We start from the raw sequence: 27,471 nt of genomic DNA, 5'->3' as shown, positions 1-27,471 counted from the left end.
ACGACCACAATTGCAATAATATATCTATACTGTTTAATATTGAAATGATTTCATTACGCTCTGCTGTGTTACAGACGGTAGACACTAGTCAAGAATACAAGAAAAGACAGAAAATACAGTCTAATGTTATAGCACCCCTAGACACTACTGTCCTTGTACTGTTTTTAGTATTTTAATATAGCTGAACTTGACGACTACTGCTTACACATGGTCTTTGTACACCAGAGTTAACTAAGACATAGTGTTTACATTATAAAGTGGAGAATCAGCAAATGACAGTACACATTAAGATGTCTTCAACAAAACTGCAATGTATGGGAAACATGGAGGGTATGTGGAGAATACATCTTTGAATTGTCCACTGCGTTGTTGCCTACGGTGAGTATCATCGTATATTTACCTTTGCCCAAGAGGTTTGATGTCACCTTTGAAGAAAGTTTTAACCAAACGTTCACATGCAAAATAACCAGCAACACGTGTTCACGTTATTGTGTCAGCCCAGCAACTGACCAAATATGGTCAAATATTTTCAGATGAGTCAAAAATACATTAAAACAAACAAATAAATGAGTTGTTCCAATTGTTTAAATAGAGTGTTAAGAGAAATATAAAAATGTTACTTTAATTGTTTATTAATACATTTAAAGTAGCCTATTTTAGCTGTAGTATTTCCAACAGTATTGTGCGTTTTTTCAAGCTCTTTATACATGAGATGAAATGTTCATGTTTGTTCAAAGCAGCGACTGGTCCTGGGTTTGTGTGTGTTAAAACCTAACTTAAAGGTTCAGTGTGCAGAGTTAAGTGACATCTAGTGGTTAAGATGCATGTTGCAGATGAATACCTCATACTCACAATCATGAAAGATAACCTGTGGAAGCCTTCAGCTGTCATAAAAACTCAAAAGGTGTTTAGTTTGTCCAGTCTAGGCTACTGTAAAAAAAACACGAGAGCCTGATGTTAATATAAAGTATTTAAATACAAAGGGCCAATTCTAGGGTAAAGAAAACAACAATTTGTACAGTTTAAACACACTGGTGAAATCATTACTAGGATGATTTTATATTTGATATATGCCAATAGAACCCTTTCACCTAAATCTTCCACACTGGACCTCTAATGTTAGCTGATTAACGCTAGTGGTTAAACACAGTGAAACACAAGCTTTGACAGCAAGCTACCAAGCTGAAGCTCGGTTTTGTCATTAAACTACACCATTTACTAATGCTAATGCTTCATAATGATTTCATTCTTTTTCAAACTTAATTTAAACTGAACAAATCTAACATAAATCATACAACACATTCAAAAACAAAACATGTTTACTGTTGACAGAATATGACCCAAAACTTTAAATCTCTAAAATATTTTTTAATAGTCATTTTTGTCAATGACTATGACATTGACTTTGTTACACTCCATGACGATTGAATTACTGTGCATAATTTTTCTTAATTTGATTTATTGATGTATTCTATTATATTTTTGACTCATTTGATAAACATTGTCAGTTTTGTGGCTCCGTACATTTGCCCAAAATATGGTAAAACAAAAACAAACAAACAAAAAACACTTTTTTCAGAAGCTGAAGGCCACAGAAGAAATTCCTTTTTCGACAAACGCTCTGGTTTGAGATACCTGCTGTTCTCAACGCTTCATTATGTTACGATCATTTTCCTTGGGTGCGACACAGAATGCAGAGTCAGTATGACGCTGTAGGCAGCCACTCAATCACTGACAACCCCTCATTTAAGGACAAGAGGAGGTCCACCTTTGCCTCATTTAACACAAGCCTTTGGCTGCTCGGAGACTTTGGCTAATTAAAAGACATAAAAACCTACATGCCTTGAATCTAGGAATCCTAAACACTGTGCAAAATCTCCTTTATCACTAACTAGAATCTCAGCTTTACTGCCATTTAACTTTTAAAAACTGTATTTAAAAAAACACTCACACAATGTGTTTCTATAAACCATTGGCTTTACTGATGTCACAGGGTTGGTTTCTCTCCTTTGCAGCTGAATTTTTGGGAAGATATAATTAACTAAATAATCCAAGACAAAGGATTAACAGGCAAATGCTGCTTTCTAGGCTGGATTTAGACTTTCAAAGACAGGTCAGTCTCTGAACTGTCCCTTGATACAGTGTTATACACTCTACATGTTTAAATCAAATTAAATTTTTACAAAAAAATGTACACACAACCCCATCTATTAGATGAATCTAAAGTAAAGAAACAGATAATCTGCTCAGAGTCATTTCCCTCCAAAATGATGATTTAAACGCTGTTTGTTTGATTAATCGGAACAGCAGCTGATTAACACTGCATCATTTGGTTTGGAAGTACATAACTCAGTAGATTCTGCTGTAACATTATTTCAGGTACATCAGGTACAGGCAGTAAGATGTTTTGTTTTAACAGAGTCTGAACAAACAGGTTTTTTCCCTTTGGTTGAAATGTTGTTTCGGAGGACTCAGCACCTGCCAGGAACAAAAGTTTGGCAGAAACTGCACTTTTGAAATTTCCTATAATCATCTGCCATGGAAATATAACAAACAAAATATATAAAATAAAAAAACTATACTATCATCAGGTTTTTTTAAATTCAAATAAGTGCTACTGCATCAGCCTTCGAAAACCGACCAGCTGAGCTGGATTATAAAGTGCTCACAATAATCATTGAATCTTTCCCATTTATCAATTTGGCAAATGATCCCTACCTTGACACTTTCTCAGAACACGAAACATAACAGTCTCATGTGTGGTTGTGATCAGGGAACAAACAAACCACAGACAGCTGTAGCTGAATTGAATGCATCCTAAGGGAGGAGTCACAAATACGTAAAGAGGAGCACAGTGCAAGAACAGGCCCATACTCAGAAACGCCTTTTTAGTGGCCCGGTGACACATAACTGAGTTGTTACAGCTCAGTCGTCCTCAGTGTGCAGGATGTCCCAGCACAGCAAAACATCCTCTAAGTTATTCAAGGAGACAAAGTCAGGTTAAGGCCTGCAACTTAGTAACCGTGACGTCTGAAACAAATGAGACAGAGAAAATCACTGATTTGTATTCAAATTGTTAATAATTCATGAGCATCAAAATCTACCCGGTACATTTAAATGTAAAATGTATGCCTTTGGATTTAAACATTTCCACGTGACACATCTCTGCTTTCTTCTTTCCATCTCGCAGGTGCATACATGTCCCTATAATGGACAAGTGTGGTGATCAAAGTGCATAAATCAGTAGTTTGAACTACCATACCTCCTCCTTTACTGTCAGCTACATCCAGAACACATTCAGATCCCTCATAAGGCAAACACACCAGCTATTACCACAGTATTTCAATATTGTCCCTCGGGCTCGTGCTTCTGAAAACAGTAAAGTGGGAAAACACTTGTTAAGTGGCTTTCTAGCCACTTCTCATGACTCTAAGAGAACGGAATTCTCAAATAAATGATAATGTACTTTGAGGAAGATTTTTCTCTTTCTTTAGTTTAGGATTGTTAATTGAGTGCAGTTTAAATAGTTGCCACAAGAGAGCAACAGTCCTTGTTCAGGTTGCCTTCATCTCCCCTCTGTGTCAACAACCTATCGTCCACATCCACCACTGGCGAGATTAAACCTTAGTCAGGTATAACTCGTTGACAGTTACCTCCTCCTCTACCGTATCTCATTTCCCACCCTGGAGCTCACCGTGCAGTAAGGCTCAATCAGATTCATCACAGCCAACAATTCAACAGCTCTCGACTTCTCATTTAAAGGGCAGTCTCACTGGACCCTGAAAAAAGCAGCAAATCAAAAAATACAAAACATGTGTTTGACACATGAAGAAAACATTGAAAACGTACCAGCATCAAATATCATCTGATGAGGCCCTGTCCATTTATCCATGGCAGTTTATGGAATACATTTGACTGGGATGAGCGAAGACGTAAGACTACTCGAAGGTGCTTTAATCTGTCTTTTAAATAAAACAAGTCAACGGCCTATTTACAGAAGATTAATCCGCAAATTCCAATTTCCTCTATAGTCACCAGCCAAGACACATGTGGGGGCACATTCAACTGACTCTCCAAATGTAAACATTAGGAATTAATGACAAGGAAGAAACACGTCTTAACAATATTTACAGGTTAATGCGACACTACGGGAAGGCTAGATAGAGCTAAAGTGAGCGGGTGTGCATCGATAGTGCACAGAGACTCTTTTCGGATAAGAAATGTCAGATTAAAAACAATAGTTTGACATTTTAGAGGCAATATCTATTTGCTTTCTTGCTGACAGTCATATCCTTACACCAACTTGATTAATGTCCATTTATCATCAAGATACAGCTGTTATCTTAGCTTAGCACAAAGACTGGAAACAGGTGGAAACAGTTAGCTTAGTTTGGCTCAAAAGTAGCAACCACCACTTTAGCAATGTGGCTAACAGGTACAGGTTATTATTTTGTAATTAGATAATTTCGGGAGACGCAAGAAGTCAAAGTACTAATGCTAGCTTAGCAATACATACAGATTGACATTAGGTGACAAAATCGGTCTACTGATTACTTTTAGTCGTTGGTGGCTGTATAAACAAGCCATTTCCAGTCTATACTAATCTAGCATGTAGCTTCAAATACGATATGTAGGAAATCGTATCGATTGTAGGCTGTCTATAAAGATGAACGACACTCCAGCTCTCCAAAAATGAAGCCAAAGTGTCTTGGTTGCCCTCTGGTGGCTGTCTTTAGTATAGGTCATTCTGCCTGCCACATGCTAGTCGATGGGACATTGACCAAAAGTACACATCATATACATTATTTTTAAAGGTTGCAGTCATTTTTGGGAAAGTTCTTATCACAGTGATGTGTGTACAACAGTACAAGGGTTAATTGTTGCAGTAAGTTTGGTTTTATAGTTATGTGATGCTATAAAAATGGGGGTTCAATACTGACAGCTGACTAACGATTGGTCAGCTGTTTGGGGTCTAAATGTGCAAAATGGCAGCGTTCTTATCCGGGATGTTTGGCTTCATTTCCGGACTTTAAATGGAAGTGGAGATGCGCCGTCCGCCTTGATTTACAGTCTATGGTCTCGAACAAGAACGCAAATAAGTGCATTTCCTAAATTGCTGAACTATTCCGTTGAGACATTTTTGTTGAGAAGGATTTGATTACATTTCCTTAACTTCTACTCCAGTAGATTTGTGACTATCACCTGTCAAGAGCGCACATTGAGCCACTTTCTTCTGAGCGGCTGTGACACCAAGTATATTACACAACCCTAACTTTGCTTCACTTCCGCAGGTCACTGCTGTCAGTCTGTACAGTAACAGTTACAAGCCCTTTTAGTGATGAGCTCTGTTGTGCCAAAAGTAATCACTGTCAGTGCTCTTTAAGAGATTTAGGCATTGGAATATAATGTTAAACATTTCACAATATACATCATGATGAAATGTGCACACGTAATGAGCTACATAAGCAGAGTTTGTGAATATTATTATCCCTATAGGGTTGGTATTCTGCAAACTAATTACACAGATTGGGTTTATTGGAGAAATGAGCTGAACGTTAACATTAGAAGTAAACCTACAGATACACTGTAGGTCAGAGTACATTAGGGTTTTACTAACAAGTCACAGAAAAGTGCTGTATCGTCTCGGAGCCAGATCTGCAGGAGAGGAGCGAGCTTGCTTAATGTAAGCAACAAAACGAGTCGACAGATTTCTCCGTCTCCTGCTTTAAGGGAAGCTCAAGCGTAAATTAGGCGAATATAGAATCTAAATATTCTCACCTCCCATCTCTCTGTCCGTCTCACACACACACACACACACACACACACACACACACACACTCACGCACACAAACATAATCACAAACACCACACACTGCATTGCACAGTCGACTCAACCACGCGTCGCCACTTCTCTCAAGTCCTTACAAGTTGACGTTAACGTGCCACAAATAACACACGATCACAATTATAAAAATGAGGACAAGTAGGATTACATTTTAAATATCACTAGAGTTAAATGTAAGGTGCAGGATCGATTATAAATGCTGTATAACGTTACCTAACTATAGCAGGTGAGCTAACAGGATTTGGTTATTGGCAACGCCGCCGTATACATGTATATGCTCAAAGACAAATCAGCATTTGGTAATTGCTGGGTAGGAACCAGAACCTCTCGCTACATCTTGGCAGAGAACAGCAAATAAAACATTTATTTTCCAATGTGGTTCTCACTCGACTGATGAGCCCCCGGATGAGTGAAGATTTAGGGAAAGTCATCCACCCACTTTTTAAAAGATGCTACAATCAATGCATTGTGCAAGGCTCTGGAAAAATGTGGTGTCGGAAAATCCCAAATGAAACCAGGACAGGGTTGTGAAACGAAGAGAAAGTAGAGTGATGACGACACGTCCTACTGGACACTGAGGTTATCTATTGTATTAAAGAGAGTAAAAAATAATTATTTATTATTGTGGTGTGTGTAGGTTTGTTTTTATGAGGCCTCTGTGTGGCCTTCAATCCGTTTCTCGCCTCTGTGTCACGGAGGTGCATCACTCTCCCGCAGCACGAGTCGTCTTTAAAAGCTCAGAGAGAGAAAAAAAACCCGGTATAAACAAAAAGGTAACAAAGTGCTTTCGATGCAAGAGAGATTTGTTAGTTGTTGGAGTTCATCCTACCGGCAGAGAACAGGGGAGGCGGTGGGCGTAAATGAGGGACGGGAGGAAGCCCGCCTATGGGGTGCAGCAGGGGGAGGGACAGTTGGGTGCCGTGGAGGGGGTGGGGGCTAGAGGCAGCAGGAGGCGTGGTCACAGACATGACGGGAAGCACCGTCCCCAGCTGGCCCTGACCGGACGAGTCCACAGCGGGGGACCCAAGGGGGTGGTCGAGCCCGATTGGGTCGGTTCCGTCGGCGACCATGGGGTTGCTGACGCGGAAGCACTTCTCCCTGTGGGCCTTGAGCATGTTGGAGAAGCGGAAGCGCTGGCCGCACACCTCGCAGGGGTACGGCTTCTCTCCGGTGTGGGTGCGGCGGTGGCGCTTCATGTTGGGCCGGCTGGTGAAGCTCTTCCCACAGATCTCACAGATGTATGGCTTCTCTCCTGCAGAATGTGGGACACAAAGAGTTTAAAAACACAACTTCCTCACACATTTTCAACATTTAGGATGACAATTTCAAAAACGATATCATCAATACGACACGAAGACAGGAAGTAACTCACCAGTGTGTGTCTTCATGTGCTCGTCAAAGTACTGTTTCATGTTGAAGTCCTTTCCGCACCACTGGCACATGAACTGCTTGTGTCCGATGTGGATGCTCATGTGGGAGCGCAGCTGGTACTTGTACTGGAAGCGTTCGCTACAGTTCTGGAACACAGTGAAAAGTTTGCTAAAGTTTATGGTACAAAGATTAAATTTGGTGAATTTAATTTATGCACAAACGCTGAGGAACTGTCAGATGTCATTCAGAAATGTGAGTCTCTCTTGGGACAAATTTAATTTGAGTCTTAGGTTTGACAAAGTGTTTCTGAAACACACACTGCGACAGAAAATGAAATGAAGCATATGGTCAATGATCTACATATTAATTGGTCTTGAAACTTTTCTATTTGCTATTACACATGTTGAGTTATATCCTACTTATAAATCCAGAAATCTCTCTCCTTCCAATTTTCTCAAAAAACGCTCAATCGACTTCAGACTTGGAGGATTGTGTTGCCGAAGAGCAAAGGAAGTGCAGAGTCGACTCTGAGGACTTTTTGCATAAAGACCCTTTGTAACACTGACCCTCCATTTTCCTGAAACTGCTCTTGCTGAGGCTGACATCAAACCAATATCTCAGCATGTTCTTTTGTTGTCCAGTGTTCAAATTCTGGAAGACGGTTGCGTCTAACAGCTCCAAGATCGTAAAAATGCCTTGCTCACCTGTTACACTCATTATAAATGAGTTGAGCGTGCTGTGCCTAACATTAATTAAACCACTTGCACTATTAGTGGGGCTTACACCGTAAAAAGAAATTGGTAACCATTTGCTGGAAGCCACCAAACTCCCTCTCCTTTCATCCTTGAGTTCTGACGTATGCTGAACAACGCGAAAACAAAATGTGCGTGAATTCCAATTCCATGAGCATTCAAACTATTCTGAAAACACTTGCTCACACCACACCAGAATTTCAAAGCCTGTGATTCAAATGAGCGGATCGATATTTTTTTAAACAAATTAATACCAATCGGATGTCTTTATGGTAAATATGGAAATACAGTCTGTTGGCACCTTGTTCACGGTTGGACAGAGGCTGGGTAGTGGTTTTCCTCTGTTTCCAGACTTAATGCTAAGCTACACTAACAAAACAATGTCTAACTATTCTTATAAGACGTTAGGTCATTCTGCCAATTGTTTTCATGTGGTGTGAAGCGAAGATGTCAGACACAAGCACTAATAGACCAGTCTATATCCCCAGTTAAACAGCCTAATGAGCCTGCCTATATGTAAAGAGAGCCAATACCATTTTTTAATGATCATATTCTCATTCGTGTGTGTGAAACAGCACATCTGGATCTCGTCCCCGTCCCAAAACCCTTAAACTTAACACAAGTGTTTTACAAGCGAAGGCCACAGAGACTCATAAAATGCAAATAACATCCCGAGACACCAATGATTTTACAAATAACAGGTTTCTAAGCTGGCTGCAGGTGATTGGGTTCGGAAGGAAAGTCCTGGTGTGAGTGAAGTGGAGAGCGGTGCGGCGTATAGGAGGAGCTCAAACCTCACACTTGAAGGGTTTCTCTCCTGAGTGCTGCAGAGAGTGAACCTTCAGGGACATGCTGCGCTTGAACGACTTCCCGCACGTCTCGCAGGTGAACGGCATGTCCTTCGTGTGGGCTAAACAACACACACACACACACACACACACACACACACACACACACACACACACACACACACACACACACACACACACACACACACACACACACACACACACACACACACACACACACACACACACACACACACACACACACACACACACACACACAAAATCAGTGATTGGTATCTAACATAGAGCCACTCAACATCAATAAAGAGCAGAAAGACAAATAAACAAAGGCTTCCCCAGATTAGCTCTTTTAAAAAAACAACACTGGTTTGTCACAGGCTATACAATGGTTAGTCCTCTAGTAAATAAACTCTTTCGGCTGCAGTTTCCACATTGATCTCTCATCAGTTCTTCAGAAGGAATAGTAAATAGATAAAAAGGACTCAGTGACATACAGTACTTTATTCTAACCCTTTCTTAGCTGGAGAAATATGAACGTACACAAATATTGAGGTAAACCTGCCAGGGGAAATAAGATGCTTATCTCCCTCAAACTGTAGGAGAGGAAAGCAACACCCAACAAACAAAGCCTGCCCAACAATCAAGTGGGAAACCTGAAAAGGAACCTGAAGTAACCCGCAGGAACAAAGTGGCCGAACACGATCAGCGATTTTACTGCCGCTTACCGACCATGTGCTTCCTGACATGAGCCATGGTGTAGAACTTCTTCTCACAGATCTCGCAGGAGAACTTCTTCTCGGCGTAGCCATGGACGATCTTGTTGTGCTCATGTAATGACCACAGCTTCTTGAAGGCCTTGCCACATGTTACACACTTTAAAAAGGAGAGAGGGCAAAACACAGTCAGTGCTGGAGCTGTTTGTGTAAGTGATATGAAGAGAGTCATTATCTGGACCAGTCAAATACAATTCAGGTTTGCGTGTGTGTGTGTGTGTGTGTGTTTGTGTGTGTGTGTGTGTGCGATTTCCTCAGATACTTGAGCGTGCACTGCACTGTAAAGAAGCTATTAGAGTCAGTAGATTAAAGCAGAAAATGATCCTCAAAACCACAGCAGGAGTCCAGCCGCTCACTGCAGAGGAGTAATGGTGGAGGAGCTGAGACATCAGAATGTATTATTACTAAGTGATTGTCTATAGTAAATCAAATCAGATTAAAAGTGACAAACAACTCTTTCAAAAACCAGCATAAGCAGTGATGGCGACATAATACAGACAGGTGTTTCTTAGCAGATGATATTAACATACCCAGCTCTACTATTAAAGGCTTATTGATTTATTTATTTATGCTGAACCTTAGAAACGTGTGTGGAAAAGGACGGATCCCTCTGTCTATATACTCTGTGTTCACATCTATATTTATGCTCGTCTTCTGAAAGCTTGAGGACACGGATGAGACAGACGAAACAGAGCAGCTCCACTGGAAATCAGTGCTTAACAACAGACCAAAGTAAAGGAAGCATGTCATCCTTTTTATACGGAAAGGCGGCATAAATTATCCTTAAGACTCTTTGCTGCATGTACAGGTTTCATCTGTGTCTCTCATAATGGTCTAGTAAAAAACGGTGCCATTTATCCAGCGATGCACTACAATCATGTTTGGTCTCTGGAATTTGCAATAATCAAATATAAATTCCAGTATCAAAACACTGCCTTAACTTGGGTTGATGTTGAAGCCATTGTGCCATGAAATCAAAATATCATTTTGATGATTTCCTTTCAAAACATGCAAATTCTCCGGCTCGGAGCAGTGACAGCAGAGCTCACTCTCCAGAGCTGCAGCCAGACCGAACAAGCTTCACCAATCAGCAGGGTCGGGCAGCCTGTATGCCGCCTGAGGTAAGGCTAAGCTAAGGCTAGAAAATCGTAAGGAAAAAAAAATTGGAGCCTTAGTCACGCCAGAAAGTGGCACAGGAAAATTTATCTGCAAGAAATATTTGGTGAGAGGACAGTCGGTCACAACAGCTCCCATAGCTTCTTCTCCTTTACTCTGTTCTCTGTTTACACAGCTGTCAGCACCGAAACATCATTTCAGTCAATACAGAGTTTTATTGACTGAACGGTTAAGTAATACACAGTTTGTTCATGAAGAAGCATCTGTATAATTGACTTCCTTCTAATTTTCCCTGCAAATGATGTCTCTTTTGTGGAGGAGTTCATTCTCCGACAGATGTATTAATAGAGATGGTGCACCACAGCTAATTAGCTACATTAACATCAATCTGGCTTTACACTCACTATCAAAATGGCTTGATATTGGTCAGATGTGCTGGTTTACGTCAACAAGCAATCAAGTCAACAGTCAACTGTTAAAGCAGCAGTATGTTACTTTTACTGAGCCACAGCGCCCCCTGTGGTGATTAATATCAGTCCGGTGAATACCACTTACTGAACTAAAACTGTGGATATTACCCATGACCCCCTGCTTCCTGAATAAAAAGAGCTGAAGATGTAACAAATAATCCAAACTTTATGCTAAATTAAGTTGCCTTGCTGAACACTGGAGATAAACGATGGTTTTCAATGATTTCTATGTGTTTTTAACTTATCTAAAGTTCAGCATTACTCTAAAACCTGCAGGACCCGATTCTATATGCAGTCAGGGTTAGAAGTGGCAAGGTAAGCTGCTCCTTTCTCCGTACTCCAAGTCAGTGAACCATCAAACCAATTTTGATGGTTCACCGGCATTAAGGTAAATAAAAAAAGTTGTATAGCATTGCTCTAAAGCTGCAGTGAAACTCATCTCGTCAGATTCCTACCTGGATGCTCTTCTCACAGTCGGTCTGTTGGTGCAGCAGCAGCTCGCTCTCCAGCAGGAAGCGTTTCCCGCAGTTGCTGCAGATCTGCATGCGGTTGTGAGTGACGTTCATGTGTTTCTCCAGATACCAGCGGTTGTTGAAGATGCGGGGGCATTTCTTACACGGGAAATGCTGCTTCTCCTCCAGCCTCACCTTCTGGCCCAGGCCCTCGGCATCCAGATTCCTCTTCCCACCCGGCCGCTGGTTGGCTAGTGTAGCCTCTGCCAGCGTGTGCCGCATGGAGGTCGTGGTTCCCGCCATGGCCAGGGCTCTGATGCCCCGTCGAGGTCGATCCATTATGGACGTCTGCTCCAAGCCTGGAATGTTCAGGGTGTTCTCCTCCTCCTCCTCTTCATCCTCCTCTTCATCTTCCTCCTCGCTGCTCTGCCCCAGTAGTTCTCCCCTCTTCAGGTCGTCCTCATCTTCCTCAATTGCATCATTCTCCAGCTCGTTCTCGTCATCATCATCTGAATCTCTCTCTGTGTCGTGGCAGCGGGCAAACATGATGGCCGTCTCGGTGGCGGATGTTGATTTGCCCTCCGATCCCTTTGACACATTGAGGGTCTGGTTGTTGAGGTTCACTTCAACAATGATCTGATCCCTGTTGAAGGAGGAGTGGCTGTCTGCGGACTTGGACTCCTCGCCGTTGCCTTCTACCTTGCAGTGAGCACCTGAGCCGGCCCCGCCCCCTTTCCCCTCCTCTTTCTGGTAGTACTGCTTCTGCTGGGAGGGCGTCTTACCCGCCTCCTCCACCCGCACGGAGAACGGGCTGCTGCCCTCCCTCGTGTACACCCTGCCCAGCTCCGACTCCTGTTTGATCTCCCGGTACAGCTGGCTGGCAGTAATGGCCACCGCTGGGTCCCCGCTGCCAAGCCTTTCCTGATTTGCCATATCCGTGCAGGTGGTCCTCAGCGAGTGGCTGCTGATGAGGTCGCGACAGGAGGCGGCGATGTCGCTCATCTGCAGCAAGGTGGCTGCGTTCAGCACGTCGCGCACGCTGCGGCTGCTCACCAGCAGCTTGGAGGTGTAGATGAAGTTGAGTATTTGCTGCAGGCCCTGCGAGGTCAGGGCGTCCAGCGACAGGTCCACCCGCCGCAGCTGCTTGCTTTGGGCGAAGAGGGAGTGGAAGAAAGGGCTGTAGGCCGCCAGCACGCCCTTGTGGGCCGGAAAGGTGCTGCGCTGCCGGACCAGAACGATGTCGACGTCGCACAGGTCGGGCTGGAAGAGGCGCTGCTCGTTCAGCCTGTCCATCAAACAGGTGAAGTGCAGAGCTACATCCTCCACTAGAGAGAACTCAGCAGAGGGGAAGTCTGTGGTCTTCTCCACTATGAGCTGAACGAGAAACACATGGAGGGACAAGGTCAGAGACAAGAGTTAAATACAAACAACTTCACCATCATAATTAGGAACATTACAGAAATTCAAATTAGGGATTTGATGCTTTTCATATCTTTTCCATGTCATGTCAATAAAACAAAATATGGTGACAGAGTCCGCAGTTCTTTTAATTATATCTCATAACCTTAGGTAGCAGAGGCAGTTTTTCTAACTGGACATGAAATTGTAGATTTAAGACAACATGTTTGAAAAGAAAAACACAGTTGGGACATGGTCACACTCATGAACTCCACGCCAAGCCACACTGCGGACAGCCTTGCTGCAGGAAGCCGTAGTATATTTAACCCTCCGCTTGTACAGATTGGACGCGAACTGAACATAAAGGTTCACCATGGCCTTATTCACCTATGTGTGACCATACGATCGTCTACAGTCCCACATCAAATCCAGAGTACCATTTTATCCCCGGAAAAAATCAAAGTGAAAAAATGTTTGAAGAACATTGTATTCATGGGTCATTGGGTTTTAATGAAATTTTCACTGCATTATTATCTGTGTTTTTGTGCGATTTCTTGTTGGACTGTGTGTATTTGCATAAGAGCCTCTCCCGGGAGGTTTGCTGCAAATGCTGAGTTTAGAAAAGCTTTAAATTGTTTATCACTTTAAAAATAAACACTCAAATACCACACACGTTATTTGTCTGTCTTTAGTCAAATGTTCCTGCTCAGAATGAATAGTAATTCATAATAATTCAGTCACATTGCATTGTCAAAATTCTGCAATAATGACATTTGTCGTTAAAATCGAAAAAACATAACCACTGTTGAAATTAATTCTAAATAATTAGATCCTTCAGCACTTATTGCTTTTTGTGCTCATTGTCAGTTTAAGTTTGATTCAGCAGGCGGCTGCTGCAGAATACAAGTCAAGAATCAAAAGGTGTAACACTCAGCGCTTTGTGCAAGGTCTTAAACTTCCCAAGGTGGGTTTATTTTAGCACAGGAAGGGCAGGGTTTCGATCCAGACGGGATGTGAGCAGGGACAGAGCAGCTAACAGAGCAAACGCAAACACACACACACACACACACACACACACACGCACATGCACAACAAACACAAACACAGTGTCTGGTCTCTGCAGGGACTGACTGGTCGCTGCATTGATATTCATTGCCATCTCCCTCCCATTAGCCGGCTCTCTCAGCACACCCACTCGCTGCACTGTCCCTGAGGAGCGGCGAATTATGCACAAGACAAAACACGTCCCGAGAAATAATTAGGGAAACCACGCCGAATAAATAACCAACCCTCTGAACAATTAATGGAATGTATCACTCCTGGCGTCTCACAGATGCAGAATAGGACAAGTATTGATACGAGGCAGGTTTTGGTTAATATGTTGCTGTGGATGATGGAGACGTGAACCCTAATTACATTTGTATAGCTGTTATTTCTCACTGTTTATTAAACATACAATACGAGAAAAGGCCAAGTAATCAAATTAATAATTTAAGGCGTTTATACAGTACACTGTAGAGTTCAAATGAGAATGAATCACATGACAAACACGGCTAATTGTCCTTTAAATAATAAAAAAAAAGAATCTTTGCCTTTGCCTTCTGCCTAACGTAATTTCTTTTTAAGCTCACTGAGAATGACTTTTCATTGTTCAGGCGGGAAAATGGATTTGCATTTGGGCTCTAACCTTGAAAATCTGGTCTGTTTGAAGAAAGAATTCAATTATGGAGTGTTAGATTTATTCATAGTTTGGAGCTGCTAAATTGGACTCTGAACTGGAGATGAGTGGAGATCGTGTTATCTGTCTCCGTGCCAGGCTACAGACATTGCCCAAGGGCAAAATGCTGCAGCCTTAATCAGATCAAGTGTAAGTTGCAGACTGGAAGTTATGCTCCTTTAGCGATAACGATCTGCTTCTTCTTCTTCTTCTTCTTCTTCTTCTTCTGGGGTTCAAATAGGACGACGCAGTCAAAGATGAGGATTTTCAACGGGACGAGTGTCAGCATATTCACAACATCAACAGTTTGGGGTCAAAATATAGGGAATACCCACAGTTACTCCAAAGATTTCGGTTTTAGTTTGTGTTTATTTCAACAAAACTGTGGGATCGCATTGTTCCACTGACACTTATTATTCCTCTAGCTCCTCAGGATTTTAATGTCTGGACTGCCATTTATCTGATCCCAGGGATTTAAAATGCAAAATAAAGATGTTTTCTCCATATGCAACTATAAAACAGGATCCCAAATTAGCTCCCAAATGACTGTCTGTGTGGCATTGAACCTTTGGTTCAAAGACAATTTCGTTGGCAGTTAGAAACAGTTTTATTCTGGTATCAAACAAAGAATAATTTAAGCAAACAAGTATAGATACAAATTAATGACCTCTCCTTCTCACAGATTTATTAATTTTCCCTCTATAAAACAAAAACATCTTAACAACTCTTTTTTAATATACAATTGTGCAGTACAAGACCAACGCTCATGCTTATTTCCATATCTTCTGCATGAATCCTCAACTGGGGATGTGGTGTCAAGGTTTTGCTGGAACATGTACCTTTGTGTCTTTGTGACATCATGTACATAGTCATTATTTTCTATGAATGTACTATATTATATGTAGCTTACTATGCTGGATATGAACAGGGCTATCTTGGATCCTATTTGGTTTGATGGCCGTTAGGGGAAGGAGCCGAGGTTGGAAGGTCCCGCCAGTAAATTCGCTCGACCAACCATGAGTCAGTCTCAGCATCAGATAACTACATAGACTGGAAAAATCTATCAAAAATGACATGTCGTCCGTTTACCTGTATACTGCTGATTGACGTTTCCATCAGTGGACAATTGTTGCATTAGTCATCTCAACAGATGCTTAAAATCTCTTTAATCCAATAAGAAACAGATGCAGTTAGCCTGCAGCTATGTATCTGTCACAATGTGCCATAAAGATGAAGCCATCTTGTCCCTTTTCATCACTTACAGTAGCCAATCAAAGTGAGTGAGTACTTACTTTGGATCAAAACACAATATCCAAATGCAGCCATCTCTCTCTCTCTCTCTCTATCTCTCGCTCTCTCCTTTCCTTGGAAATGTCAGGGCGAGCGCTTGTTTGCTGTCATTAGACCGAGCGTCACCTTTAACCAGCCTCTCAGTCAGATGTCTCCCAATACATTATTCATATTTGGCCTGATCCGTGACAAACATGCGGCGGGGGGATTAATGATGCACCCGACGAGAGGTGTCATTTAAACGGGCTTCAATCAAAGCTCTGCACGCCCTTTCCACGCAGATCATCTCATCATCTGCCAAACACAACAATGGGAGGGGATCCTCTTGCACTGCGGCGGCCTCAGAGGACCCGTTTCACGAGTCAACTGTCAAGGTTGCTTTAATCCAATAGAAACGTTATTTGTTATACTCGGGAGATTGTTTTCTGCCCGTTATGTGATTTAGAAAAAACACAATTGTCCCTATAGCTGCAGCATTTTCTGCCATGGCATTTTAGTCCATATGAGAAAATCGTGACTCTTTTCAATGTTGTGTTTAAACTCCACACTGCTTTGTCTAAATGTAACAGTTGAGTTAAAGGTTATTCTGCCCCACAGAAAACACTGCTCCTGAAACACCTATTCAGTAATCCGGTCGATACCTCTGCACCATGTGACATCACAATACCCCTAATTTGCATAATGTGCACCTAGCAGCTAGTCTGGTACGACACCTAATAAAGGCAGAGCAGGAGAGGAGGCTGATATCTCCTACTTATACTCGATATTACAGATACTTAAATGGACAGAGCTTTTCTATCCGTTTGTGAAAGTCTTCTGAAAGGTCACATTCACTGAAGGAACAGATGCATCTCTTTCCGTATGTAAAGGCAGCATAGAAAGCCTTTAGCTGACTTTAGCTGTATTTTTTTATTAACACCAATTGGCCATTGGCTTTTCTAATAAATATCAAACATAGAATTTCTAAAATGCAACGATTTATATAAAAAAAAATCCATTCAGTTCTTGATTGGTTCATTTCACGAAACAAAGGTGTCTTTAAGTAGGACGTGAACCTGCCCACATGTTGTGGGTGATGCACTTGTGGAAGCTGGTTGAGTATTTAAAAACATTTACCTCATCGACCTAACGGCGGAGCTCTAATTAAAATTCAAAGATACAATCTCAGAAACTACCTCAGTACTAATCCAGTTTTGATGGAGCTGTGATGGATGATGCACAAGATTACTGCCCGGCCCCCGAGAGAAGCCGACATCAATCATAGGAGGAAAAAAGGAAATCGCTAATTATTGTTGTTATCGTCGGTGATGGTCAGACTCCGAGGTGCGAGTCGAGCTCACTGCCGACGTGTCAGTCAGTGCTGGTGATTATAAACCAGTGAGTTGTGTGAGTAAAGTGTTGAATCCTCACCCGGCTCGGCCATGTTAGAGCCGGTGTTATGCACTTGGCAGTGGCCCCGACTGGAGGTGAGCCAGAATGAGTCGAGTGTGAAAATGAAAACCCTCTCTCTCATTTGAGTGGCCCTGGTGAGTGTGCCCTTTCTCTCCCACACCTATGCACTTGAGGATCCACATAGATTTACTGTTCTGTAAAGTCTGCACCTCCATCAAACTGTGGACGTGCTGCGACCTCCGCCGAGCTGCCATTTTAAACATTCCTCTCTCTCTGGTCGCTGTGACGCTGGACACTGGTCTCTGACAACGAGGCCTCCTGCAACGGCAGCACGTGTAAATCTCAGACTGGAAAATTGAACAATGTCTTATACATTCGCCGTTACCTGGAGGTTATGACTAGTGCACAGACTGAGCCATTAGCGGGGGGGCTAATGTCCGAGCACCGCAAAGAGTCATAGACATATCAATAGTCCGAGGGAGGGCAGGTTGTACTCTGGCAGGAGGGCGTCCCAGGGGGAAAACACTGAGAGGAGGGGGGGGGGTTAGAGCTTTCCCTCCGTGTACAGACTGAACTCAGTGTCCTCTTACATCACCTTCTTCATCTTTGCAAAGTGACATACATGTAGCTTCAGCTGAACACAGGCAATAATACCATTAATACCATTATCCACAATTGTTTATCATGAACCTTGCCATTCAATTTTTGAAGTTTGAAATTTGAACAATTGCAAAGTACCTCGTATTAAAGTGAAAAGTAGCTCAGACCAATCAATGTCCTGTATTGGAGGAGCTACAGGCATATACATGTGCATCTTGGATATTGCAACAAAGACGAATGAGCATCACTGTTCATCACCATTGGCGAATCCTGTGAGGTCAGCACTGATGCTGCCATTGCATCAGAGTGTTTCTTGGTTGGTTGGTTTGTGTGCCAGCAGGATTACACACAAGCTACTGGACATATCTCCATGAAACTTGGTGGAAGGATGGGACATGGGCCCAGGATACGGACAAAGGGGGCGGATCCAGGAATTGTCTTTCACTTTCTCTTTAACATTTTCACCAATTTCCAGGGAGTAATTTAAGGATCTTGATCAAAAGAGTTCAGGCATTTTTAAGGGACTCATATTCATGAGTGTCTGTGGTTCACTGGCTGCCATTGTAGTTGCTGAATTGCTTGGATGATCAACAGAAACGTAATCTACTAAACGTGAGGATTTGCTTTTCCTTCCTGCTCTTACAATATCTCAAACTGAACATATTTAGGTTTTAAACTGTTGTTCAGACCAAATAACACTTTTAGAAGATGTCACTGTGCATGATGGACTTTTCCCCTCTATTTTAGACACCGATAATTATGTGATTATTTAAGGCAAATTGATCCATAACAGAAATAAACATTAGTTTCTGCACTTATTCTGACAATAGAGTTGAATTAGTGTTCAGTTGCCCCCCCCCCCTCCATCTCAATACAACAATGTAGTGCAAAGCAATTTTTCAGCTCAGTCTGATTTCCACAAATCTCATTCAGGCCACAAAACCCTCATGAAATGATTTTACACACAAATGCATCTTGCTACCAGCAACATGTCAAACTCTAAAAAGGAACTAATAATTAGAAATGACCATCGGGAACAAAAACAGATTCACCCTACCATTCACAGGCAGGAAGATAGCAATCCCATGAGCTCTTGCCCAGAGCCCATTGTCCCCAAGCAGGGAGCTGGGACCATCGGGGCCTTTGCCACTTCCCCCCACAGGGCGCTTCAACCTACAGCACCGAGCACGCCCAGCAGCCCTCTTCACAGCAAGCCCCCCCTGCTCAGGGGCCCGGTGCAGGGCTCGACGTGACTGACACCCGGAGGAAGGCGAGTGGGCACCGTGTCAGGGCTCATCTCACTCACTGGTATGAAGATGGTGGGAGAGCAGCGGCGACCCCTATACACACACACACACACACACACACACACCCCTGAGTCATCATCAGCGCAGACGAGAGTGGAGCATGACAGGCCCGAATACAAACTCTGCACAAAGAGATCACACAGTTACAGCAGTAACTGGCCTCGCAGGAACGACACAGTGCCTTTACATGGTGGGAAATGGATCAGCTCACGCGTAAACACAAGCAAACGGAAAGGGACAAGGGCATGTCATTCCACGCAGAGTCTAATCAGGCCGCCATTAAAAAGTCATCAGGGTAATGACTGACACTGTGTCCTCTGTGTGCTCACCAGACCTTCCCTGCTGCCGACGCCAAACAACAGACAGGTTTAGTCCCAGAGATGCTAAGCCGGAGTGAATACAGATTCTGTGGGTGGCAAGTGTTGCATGGCCGAGTGGTCTGGGTCTTATAAGGTATACAGACTGGACAAGACAAAGCAATCTGTCTTGTTGTCTCCTTGCTTTCAGTGTCTAGTCATGGATGGATTATTGAACAGGCCCACTGGGCGCCTTGAGACCTCGGGCCAACCCTCTGTAAACATCTTTTGTTGGACACAGAAATCAAAAAAACGCGAACAGATGCAAACCAACTTTGAAGAAACGCAAATCAAGTCCTAAAATGCTAAATATCGTGAAGAGAATGAAAAGACAACAATACAAGAAAATTACCAGACACGAATTAACTTCATAGCAATGCAAAACAACACAAAGAGATATTAAACTCAAAGACACAGAATGACCACAAAGACAAACAATACAACTACCTAGGGATGCAAAATGATGACAAGAAAAAGACCCAAATTAAACAAAACAAAAAAAAGAATCAACAATAGATACGCAAAATTACCACAAAAGACACAACACAACCACAATGCGAAATCATCATTTGTAATTGTTTTGTGTCTCTTTCAGTGTCAAGTCATGGGTGGATTATGGAACGGGCTGACTGGCCAACTTGAGACCTCGTGCCAGAGGGACAAACCCTCTGTCAATATTTTGTCACGGAAATCAAACAACCACAAACAGATGCAAACCAACTTTGAAAAGATGCAAAACAAGTCCAACAAAATGCAAAACAATCACAAAGGGACGCAAATTTTACCACAGTGACACCGAGAGACAGCAAGGTGAGGCAAAGCGACAACGTAGAGGTGCAACATGTCAACAAAAGGACAAAGATACAATATAATACCGATACACAACAGAGAAGCAAAAGACCTACAAAAGACCCATCACAACCACAACCAGGAAACATTATTGTCTGGGTGTGGGCGTCTGCTGCTGGTGTAGGACGGCTGCCGGACCTTCCACATATCTGCACCCAGCTCTCCTTTGTCTCATAATCGGTCCATGAGTCTAGTGGAAGATTTCGCCTGTGTCTGCAGTCTGCGCTCCCTGCTATTCTCTCCAAATCCAATCAGCACAGAGACCCAGCACTGACCTTGAGGTAGGAGCAGCATATACAGTAGCAGATGCACATCCGCCCACGTGCCTGCAACCCTGAACTGAGCACCTACGCGTACATACCTGCATCATAATCGTGATATTGAGACATGTGGTGTAGTCTGCTGATTAAGCATGAAACAGAGGCTTTGAATGACTGGACTCACCTCCTCCTGTTTTCAATCATATTGCTCATGCACAGGCGAGCCAGACTGGTAAGAGCACAAGTGACAAGGTCTCGCATTTAACAAGCCCTGCAGTGATCATTACAGCGCTATGATAAAAAAAAATGCTAATAAAAATCAATGTCCAATGACCAAAGGGGGAGCCACAGCGGCGGATGGCATCACACTCCCTGCCGAGGTCACACACAGCACCGTCACATGCACAGCCACATTATGGTGGAGTTTAATACTCATACCGGCGTGCCGCTGTTTATTGGATAATAACGGTATTAAGGCTGATAGCTACACCTTGTGATATTAGCCGATGGGATTATATAATCCAGTAAACAAGTGGCGCGTGTGATGCAGATTGGTGGAAAAACACACGGAGGAATAAATCATCAAGCAGCTGCCCTGTGAGAGACTCCTGGAAATCCTGAATTCAAAAAAGGTTGACGAGTTCACGGATTATGCAAAACATACAAATTCAAGCTTGGTTATAAAAGCAACACATGCATTGTGCTTCCTTTAAACCTTGGAAGAATGCAATCCTGCTGGTTTGATTAAACAGACATGTCCATATGCTGAAGACAGTCATACCTCTCTCAGATTATTGGTCATGTTGTACTGAATATAAAATTAAATAGAACTTCTTTTAGAAATCAAATCAAATTCTTTCAGATATGAAATATATAAAAACATCTAGAATGTTCGATAATAAGAGGCCTCATACTCAGAACATGAATCTAAAACAATTCGGATAATACATCTTTAAGTACTGTAGCCTCACAAGAAGGTTCCTGGTTCGAATCCCATTTTGGCTTAGGTCTTTCTGTGTCGAGGTTGCATGATCTCCCTGAGCTTTCCCACCTCTTCCTCCACAGTCCACAATCATGCAGATGGGGGTAGGTTTATTGGAGACTCTACATTGACCGTAGGTGTGAATGTTAGTGTGAATGGCTGTATGCCTCTGTCTCTGTCTGCATGTGATACGCTGGCATCCTGTACATAGTGTCCCCTGCCTCTCACCCAATGTCAGCTGGGAATCCATCCCCCCTATGACCCTCAAAGGATAAGTGGTATGGAAAATGGAAAGAAAAGAACAGAAAACTGTCCAAATAGAGTTCTAAATATACAACTGACCAACACTATGGGAAATGTTTGACCTGTTAGACATCACCACACCAGAACGTCACTATTGGACCATTATGCAAAGGTCTGTATTATGTTTAAAATCTGCACTTGGTGTCTACAGTAAGGCCAAAGATAAGTAAAGTCCACAGTGATAGCAGATAAACTATGGTTGAGATGTAGGGGAGGCTACAGTTAAGAAAAATGTTGCGCCAATCAAAAAATAATTACTTTTTAATAATTATTATCAACACTCAAATAAATAAAGTTGGCAATTTTGTTGATATAACTTTTTTACTTTTAGGTGAACAATGTTCAATCTGTGTGCTAAAAATTGAAGTATATTTTTAAGTTGGTAAACAATAACACAAATCTACATTGGTTGTAAAACACAAACACTGGATGAGATTGCACTTTAAATGTACAGCAGAAGAATTTTAGATTTTCACTGCTGGCTACGATAAATAAAACATTGTAAGTATTAGTGCTGCTCTAATCCTGGTCATCTAATCCCCCCAAAACACTTCAAACTTCCCCCTGTCCTCATCCACCAGTTTGGAGCTCCCCAGCCTTGCCCTGGTGGGGAGCTCCACCAGCTTTCACCATTAGATTTAAATACACTTCCATCTATATGTTAATGAGACCACAGGTGACAAGCCAATCTACAGCTGATACGCATTTACCCAAGCATGAAATTGGGATGCACAAACAAAAATAAGGACAACAACATAGCACGAGCAGCATCTTGCCAACGCACTGTACATTCAAATTTGACAGCAGGAGCAGGATGGCTTCGGCCGCCCCCCCCCCGATCTGGTAACTTGACTTGACCTTTGGAACAAACTGAACGACTGTTTTATCGCCGAGGTGAAGCCGAAGACGACAGTGTGTGCCGGACATTCCGAAGTCACGCTGAAAGAAGACATCAACTGCCGCTCTGCCGTCTGGACTCGAGGTGACGAGCGGTTGGATAATGAAAGGAGCTGCCTGGAGGCGGGTGTGGGGAGGGGGGGGGGTGCACGACGAGGTTAGAGCGTCCGCACTGAAGCTCTGCCAGGAAGTTTGTGTCTGGGCCAATGAGCTGGGGGAGGAAGCGCTGAGTCAGGAAGCCTGGCCAAGAGAGGGGCCCGCGGTGCTGGCATCTCCTCGGCACAAACACACACACACACACTCGTCACAACGCTTCACACACCACCGCTCTGCTGGAGTCATAACACACTGTTCCCAAGCCGGCGCTGCACACGCATGTAGGCAATGTGGGTGCACACAAGCTCACCCGCTGTGCACGGCTTCACCGGCAACACACAGGCGGACGTCGTGCCAAATACCTGTGGCACAACAGAATGTGGACGATGGAACGGACGCAGGTATTTGTGTTTGTAACACACAGTTACACAACAACAAAACTCAACGTTAAATGATCAAATCTCATAGATACACGGCGCGGAGGGCAAAAGATGAAGCTCCGAGGTGTGTTATTAAAGACAAACGATGGTCCTGATGTGCAGCAGCGAGCAGGTGCACACATACCCGAGGGCTATTACACTGTGATATCTTCATTATCCCTTTCATAGCATGACACAAAGAGAGAAGAGGCTGACACAAGTCTCTAGAGAGCTCCTTATCACAGGAATCTCTGCTGTGGCAACTCTCTTTCTGCGTGTGTGTGAGTGTGTATGTGTGTGTGTGTGTGTGTGTGTGTGGTGGCAGTTGATATGTTCGATGAGAAGGTCAGAGAGGACGAAGATGAAAAGAGGTAGAGGAGGAGCGACGGCTTTCTATAGGCGCAGGCAATCAATGGACGGCAGTGAAATGTGGAATCTCGCTTAAAGGAAGAGTTTGGAGTTTTAAGGAAAACGTTTACCTGCTTTATTCTGATACGTGAGAAGATGGAAACCACTGTGATGTTTGCAACCAGCAGCTTGTTAGCTTAGCTTAGCACAAACACTGTCTACAGGGGGAAAAGGCTAGTTTGGTCACAAGACTCAAGAGTCTTTATTGTCGTGGCAGACAACAGTAAAATGGGTGTATCGTCAAACTGTAACAAAATCCATCTATATTGATTTTATTACATATAGGCCCACACTCTTTATGATATTCTAAGCTAAGTGGATGCTACCATTGAATTAATACGTGATTGGTTTGAGGTGGATAAGTAATATAAAATTATTTGAAAATAGATTTGTGTTGGACGGAGCCTTCTGGCAGGAGTATGCATTCACTTTTTTATATTTGATGGCACATCTTTAAAAAACGGACAGAGTGGAGCAGTACCACTAGAAATCATGAGGGGGCGGTGTAGCCAATAGTTCAAATGAGTTGAACATACGACACAACAAAGGAGAGACATTGGTAAGAAACTATAAGAGAACATCATCACAACTTCCTCCACCGTCAAAAAGCTTTCACACCCATCTTTTTGTGAGTAAAGGCAGCATTAATGGTCTTTACCAGAGACAGGAAGTAAAAAAATGCAGACGGGTGATTATTAACCTCATTCCAGCATGAAAACCAAAACATTAATGTGTGTGACTAAACGTCAAACAAATATTTGTGGTAACTATCAGATCAACGGTCTCTACATTCCTTCTTGGCTATTCTCTGGAAAACAGCATGAAAACTCATCCCCATCTGCTTTAAAGCTCCTCCTAAGTCTCTCTCTCTCTCTCTTTCTCTGGCCTGAATTCAACTGAAAGCTATAAGAACTCTTTAGACAGGGCCCTTTTCTTATACTCTCTTAATATCCTTAAATTCCTGACAATGAAAGGCTAATAGAAGTCTTCATATCAAGCCGTACAGAGAGAAAAAATCTGTTTGGTCTCTTTGATAATGGAGTTCAAAGTCTTCTTTTTTTTTTTAAGTGCCATCGTTCTCCCAAGATGAAGAGACCCAGATGCTGGCTGGCACAGCTCAGAACCCAAACAGTACAAAGATTTATTTTGAATCGCTTCAAACTAAGTTCTGCCATTTGAACAAACAACAAAAGAAAACCTTACATAAGCCCAGCGACTTTGACCTTGCTGTCTGTGGCCTTGTTCGCCGTTCTTAATCTCGGGGGGATAAATTAGCAACACCTACAGTACGGAGCGAGTTTCCAAGGATAGCAGCCTGCAACCAGGGGCCGGAGATGTCTGCCGGAGTTTGTTGCCGAGGCTCAGGAATGGCTGCACTTGTCACAAGGACTAAAGACGGTTTCCTTGCTTAACACCCAGAGACAGTGAAGCCTCAAAGTCAAGGGTGGGCAGGAATGCCCTGAATAGACAGTTACGTAAAACTCACAGCTCGCTGTGAGGATAGAGACGAGTCTGGACGACGAAATTAAACTGTTAAAAAAAGCCTGACACGTAAACTATAAACATCTTCAGCGGGCATGGAGCTGAGGCGGATTTATTTTCACAAATGCACCATATTAGGAGACAAGTACAATCTTTTCATTATCAAGGTGGATTATGGATTTTGAGACAATGGGCCCCTCACCCGTCCAACACAGCAGTAGTCACTTTGAATACATTTTTCAGTTAGTTGGTTTTTTTAGCCTTTTAAATCGTTTTGTCTCAAGTCCTACTCATGTTGTGGTGCTTTGTGGTTGTTTTGATTCTCTGTCCATTTGTAGTTTTTTACAGCAAATTTTTGGTCCTTGCGCATTTCTTTTTACACACTTTACTCATTGTGTGACTCTTTGTTGTTGTTTTGCTTCTCTTTGCACTTATTCTGCATCCATTTGTAGTTTTTCTGCATCTCGTTCTGATTTCATATCGAGGTTCTCGTCCAGGTGCCTTCTGACCTGTTGAGGTTTGAGTCCTTTGGGCTCTGCTCAGTAATCATCCAAGAGAAAGGGAAATTTAAAATGGGATGCATAAATTCAGACTATTGATCAAAACAAAATGACCTAGGGCTAATCCACTTTCGATGTCAATTGCAGAAATTATCTGGGGCATGTTCACAAAACCAGTCACAGAGATATAAACTATCTCTGAAGGCAGGGGCAGGGCACAGTTTGTACTCAGTTTATCGCAGCTTATACTCTCATGCTCTCGCCCAAAATAAATAAATAAAAGCAGATAGAAATAAAAAGGGAAGGAAATCACAGCAATAACAAAACCCCGTCGCTCCCACCAGAAGCCACCCAGCGAGCACCGGGGCTAACCCCGCTGACCTGACCCAGATATTAACCCAAGCCTCCAGATGTGCACACGCGCTGGGATTACTCCACCGCTGCATCAGGCTCCACATGCTTTCCTAATGAGGCATCCTAACATGACCCTGGAGACAGGGCCGACTGTCTGCCTCTATTCCCATAACGCTGTCTGTCTGTCTGCACTTCTTCATGTGTGCTGCTGGAGGGATTGACACATCACAGAGGAAGGACAGATGCATCAAGGAGAAGTGGAGGAAACATGTGCAGAAAGGAAACTGAAAATCAAAACACTGTGCATTAGAATATTAGTGTGAAGCATTCTCTACTTTGATTTCACACATCAAAACGAGCATGTGCATTTTACTGGCAGTCTGCAGCCTCAGCCCAACCTGGCGTCTCATGTCCCTGTGGGAGCATTCCACCTGGATGCTGAAGTGAAGTTACACAGGCAGAGGGACATCTCCTCCTCCTGTCAACCCACACCGAGCAGACCCTGTGATTAATGCACGAATGTCAAAGCCTCACCAACTTGTCCTGCACAGGCTCAGGGAGGAAGAAGGGAGCAGTTTCTTCATGTGCACCAGTCACGACCTGAGCGGGCTGTCTTTCTTTTTTTTTTTGCAGAAGCGCCCTGATATGAAAAGGAATTTAACTCCTTCTCTGCATCCATGGAGCCGCCGCCGCTGCTCATCCAGCTCTCCTCCATTTCCAACTTGTGCGGCGAGTTGCAAACTTCCGCGCACAGGGCACAATGGTGACAGCCCGGGCACAAGTTTGATGGGCCTGCTGAGTAGCTCACATTTGCAAGAGATCAAGAAGGGGCACACACGCACACGCGCACACACACACACAGAGAGAGGAAAAAAAAATAAACAAAAATGCAGCGCAGCTCCGGAGCCTACCATTTTGATCCAGCGTTTCGAGGCTCACCGGAGTCCAACAACAACTCCTCTCGCAGCAGTTTCTCCTCCGCCATGAAAATCGCCGTTGAATTGTCACATTTCTCCGGTATGTCTGTGAATCTCCTCTCTCTCCCCCCCCCCCTCCCCGTGCCGCTGCTGCTGCTAGAGCGTCCACACAGACAAGAAGTGCAGAGGCTGCTTGTGGAAGGAGGAATTGGTGATTGGAGCTCGGGGATCATATGGGCTCTTTTTTTTTTTGTCAGACGCTTTTAAAGGGACACGGTGCTTGTTTCAACGTGGAGTCGGACGCGAGGCGCTCCGTTTCTTTGTGCCGTTCCTGGATTATTCGGTGCGTCAGGAGG

General features: G+C 43.2%; 1 protein-coding gene across 1 annotated transcript; it reads right to left on the bottom strand.

Annotated features, from left to right (window-relative positions):
* Positions 1-10: 10 nt before the first annotated feature.
* On the bottom strand, positions 11-27,251 carry zbtb47b (zinc finger and BTB domain containing 47b). Its single transcript, XM_062379442.1, has 6 exons — positions 27,110-27,251; positions 11,592-12,962; positions 9,503-9,650; positions 8,763-8,878; positions 7,218-7,362; positions 11-7,097 (listed from the first exon to the last, which is right to left on the bottom strand). The coding sequence occupies exons 1-6, from the start codon at positions 27,110-27,112 to the stop codon at positions 6,652-6,654; spliced, it is 2,229 nt and encodes a 742-aa protein (XP_062235426.1). The 5' UTR covers positions 27,113-27,251; the 3' UTR covers positions 11-6,651.
* Between the last annotated feature and the right edge of the window lie 220 nt (positions 27,252-27,471).

This window comes from Platichthys flesus, chromosome 21, assembly GCF_949316205.1.
Source record: "Platichthys flesus chromosome 21, fPlaFle2.1, whole genome shotgun sequence".
In the NCBI taxonomy this organism is placed as follows: Eukaryota; Metazoa; Chordata; class Actinopteri; order Pleuronectiformes; family Pleuronectidae; genus Platichthys; species Platichthys flesus.
The sequence above is the reverse complement of the archived record's forward strand: the minus strand, read 5'-3'. Positions and strand labels throughout refer to the sequence as shown.

Coding starts and splice junctions, on each gene's coding strand:
- zbtb47b (XM_062379442.1), bottom strand. Junction 9,651..11,591: donor ACTGTGAGAAGAGCATCCAG/GTAGGAATCTGA, acceptor TCCTTTTTAAAG/TGTGTAACATGTGGCAAGGC. Junction 7,363..8,762: donor AGAAACCCTTCAAGTGTGAG/GTTTGAGCTCCT, acceptor ACTGTGTTCCAG/AACTGTAGCGAACGCTTCCA.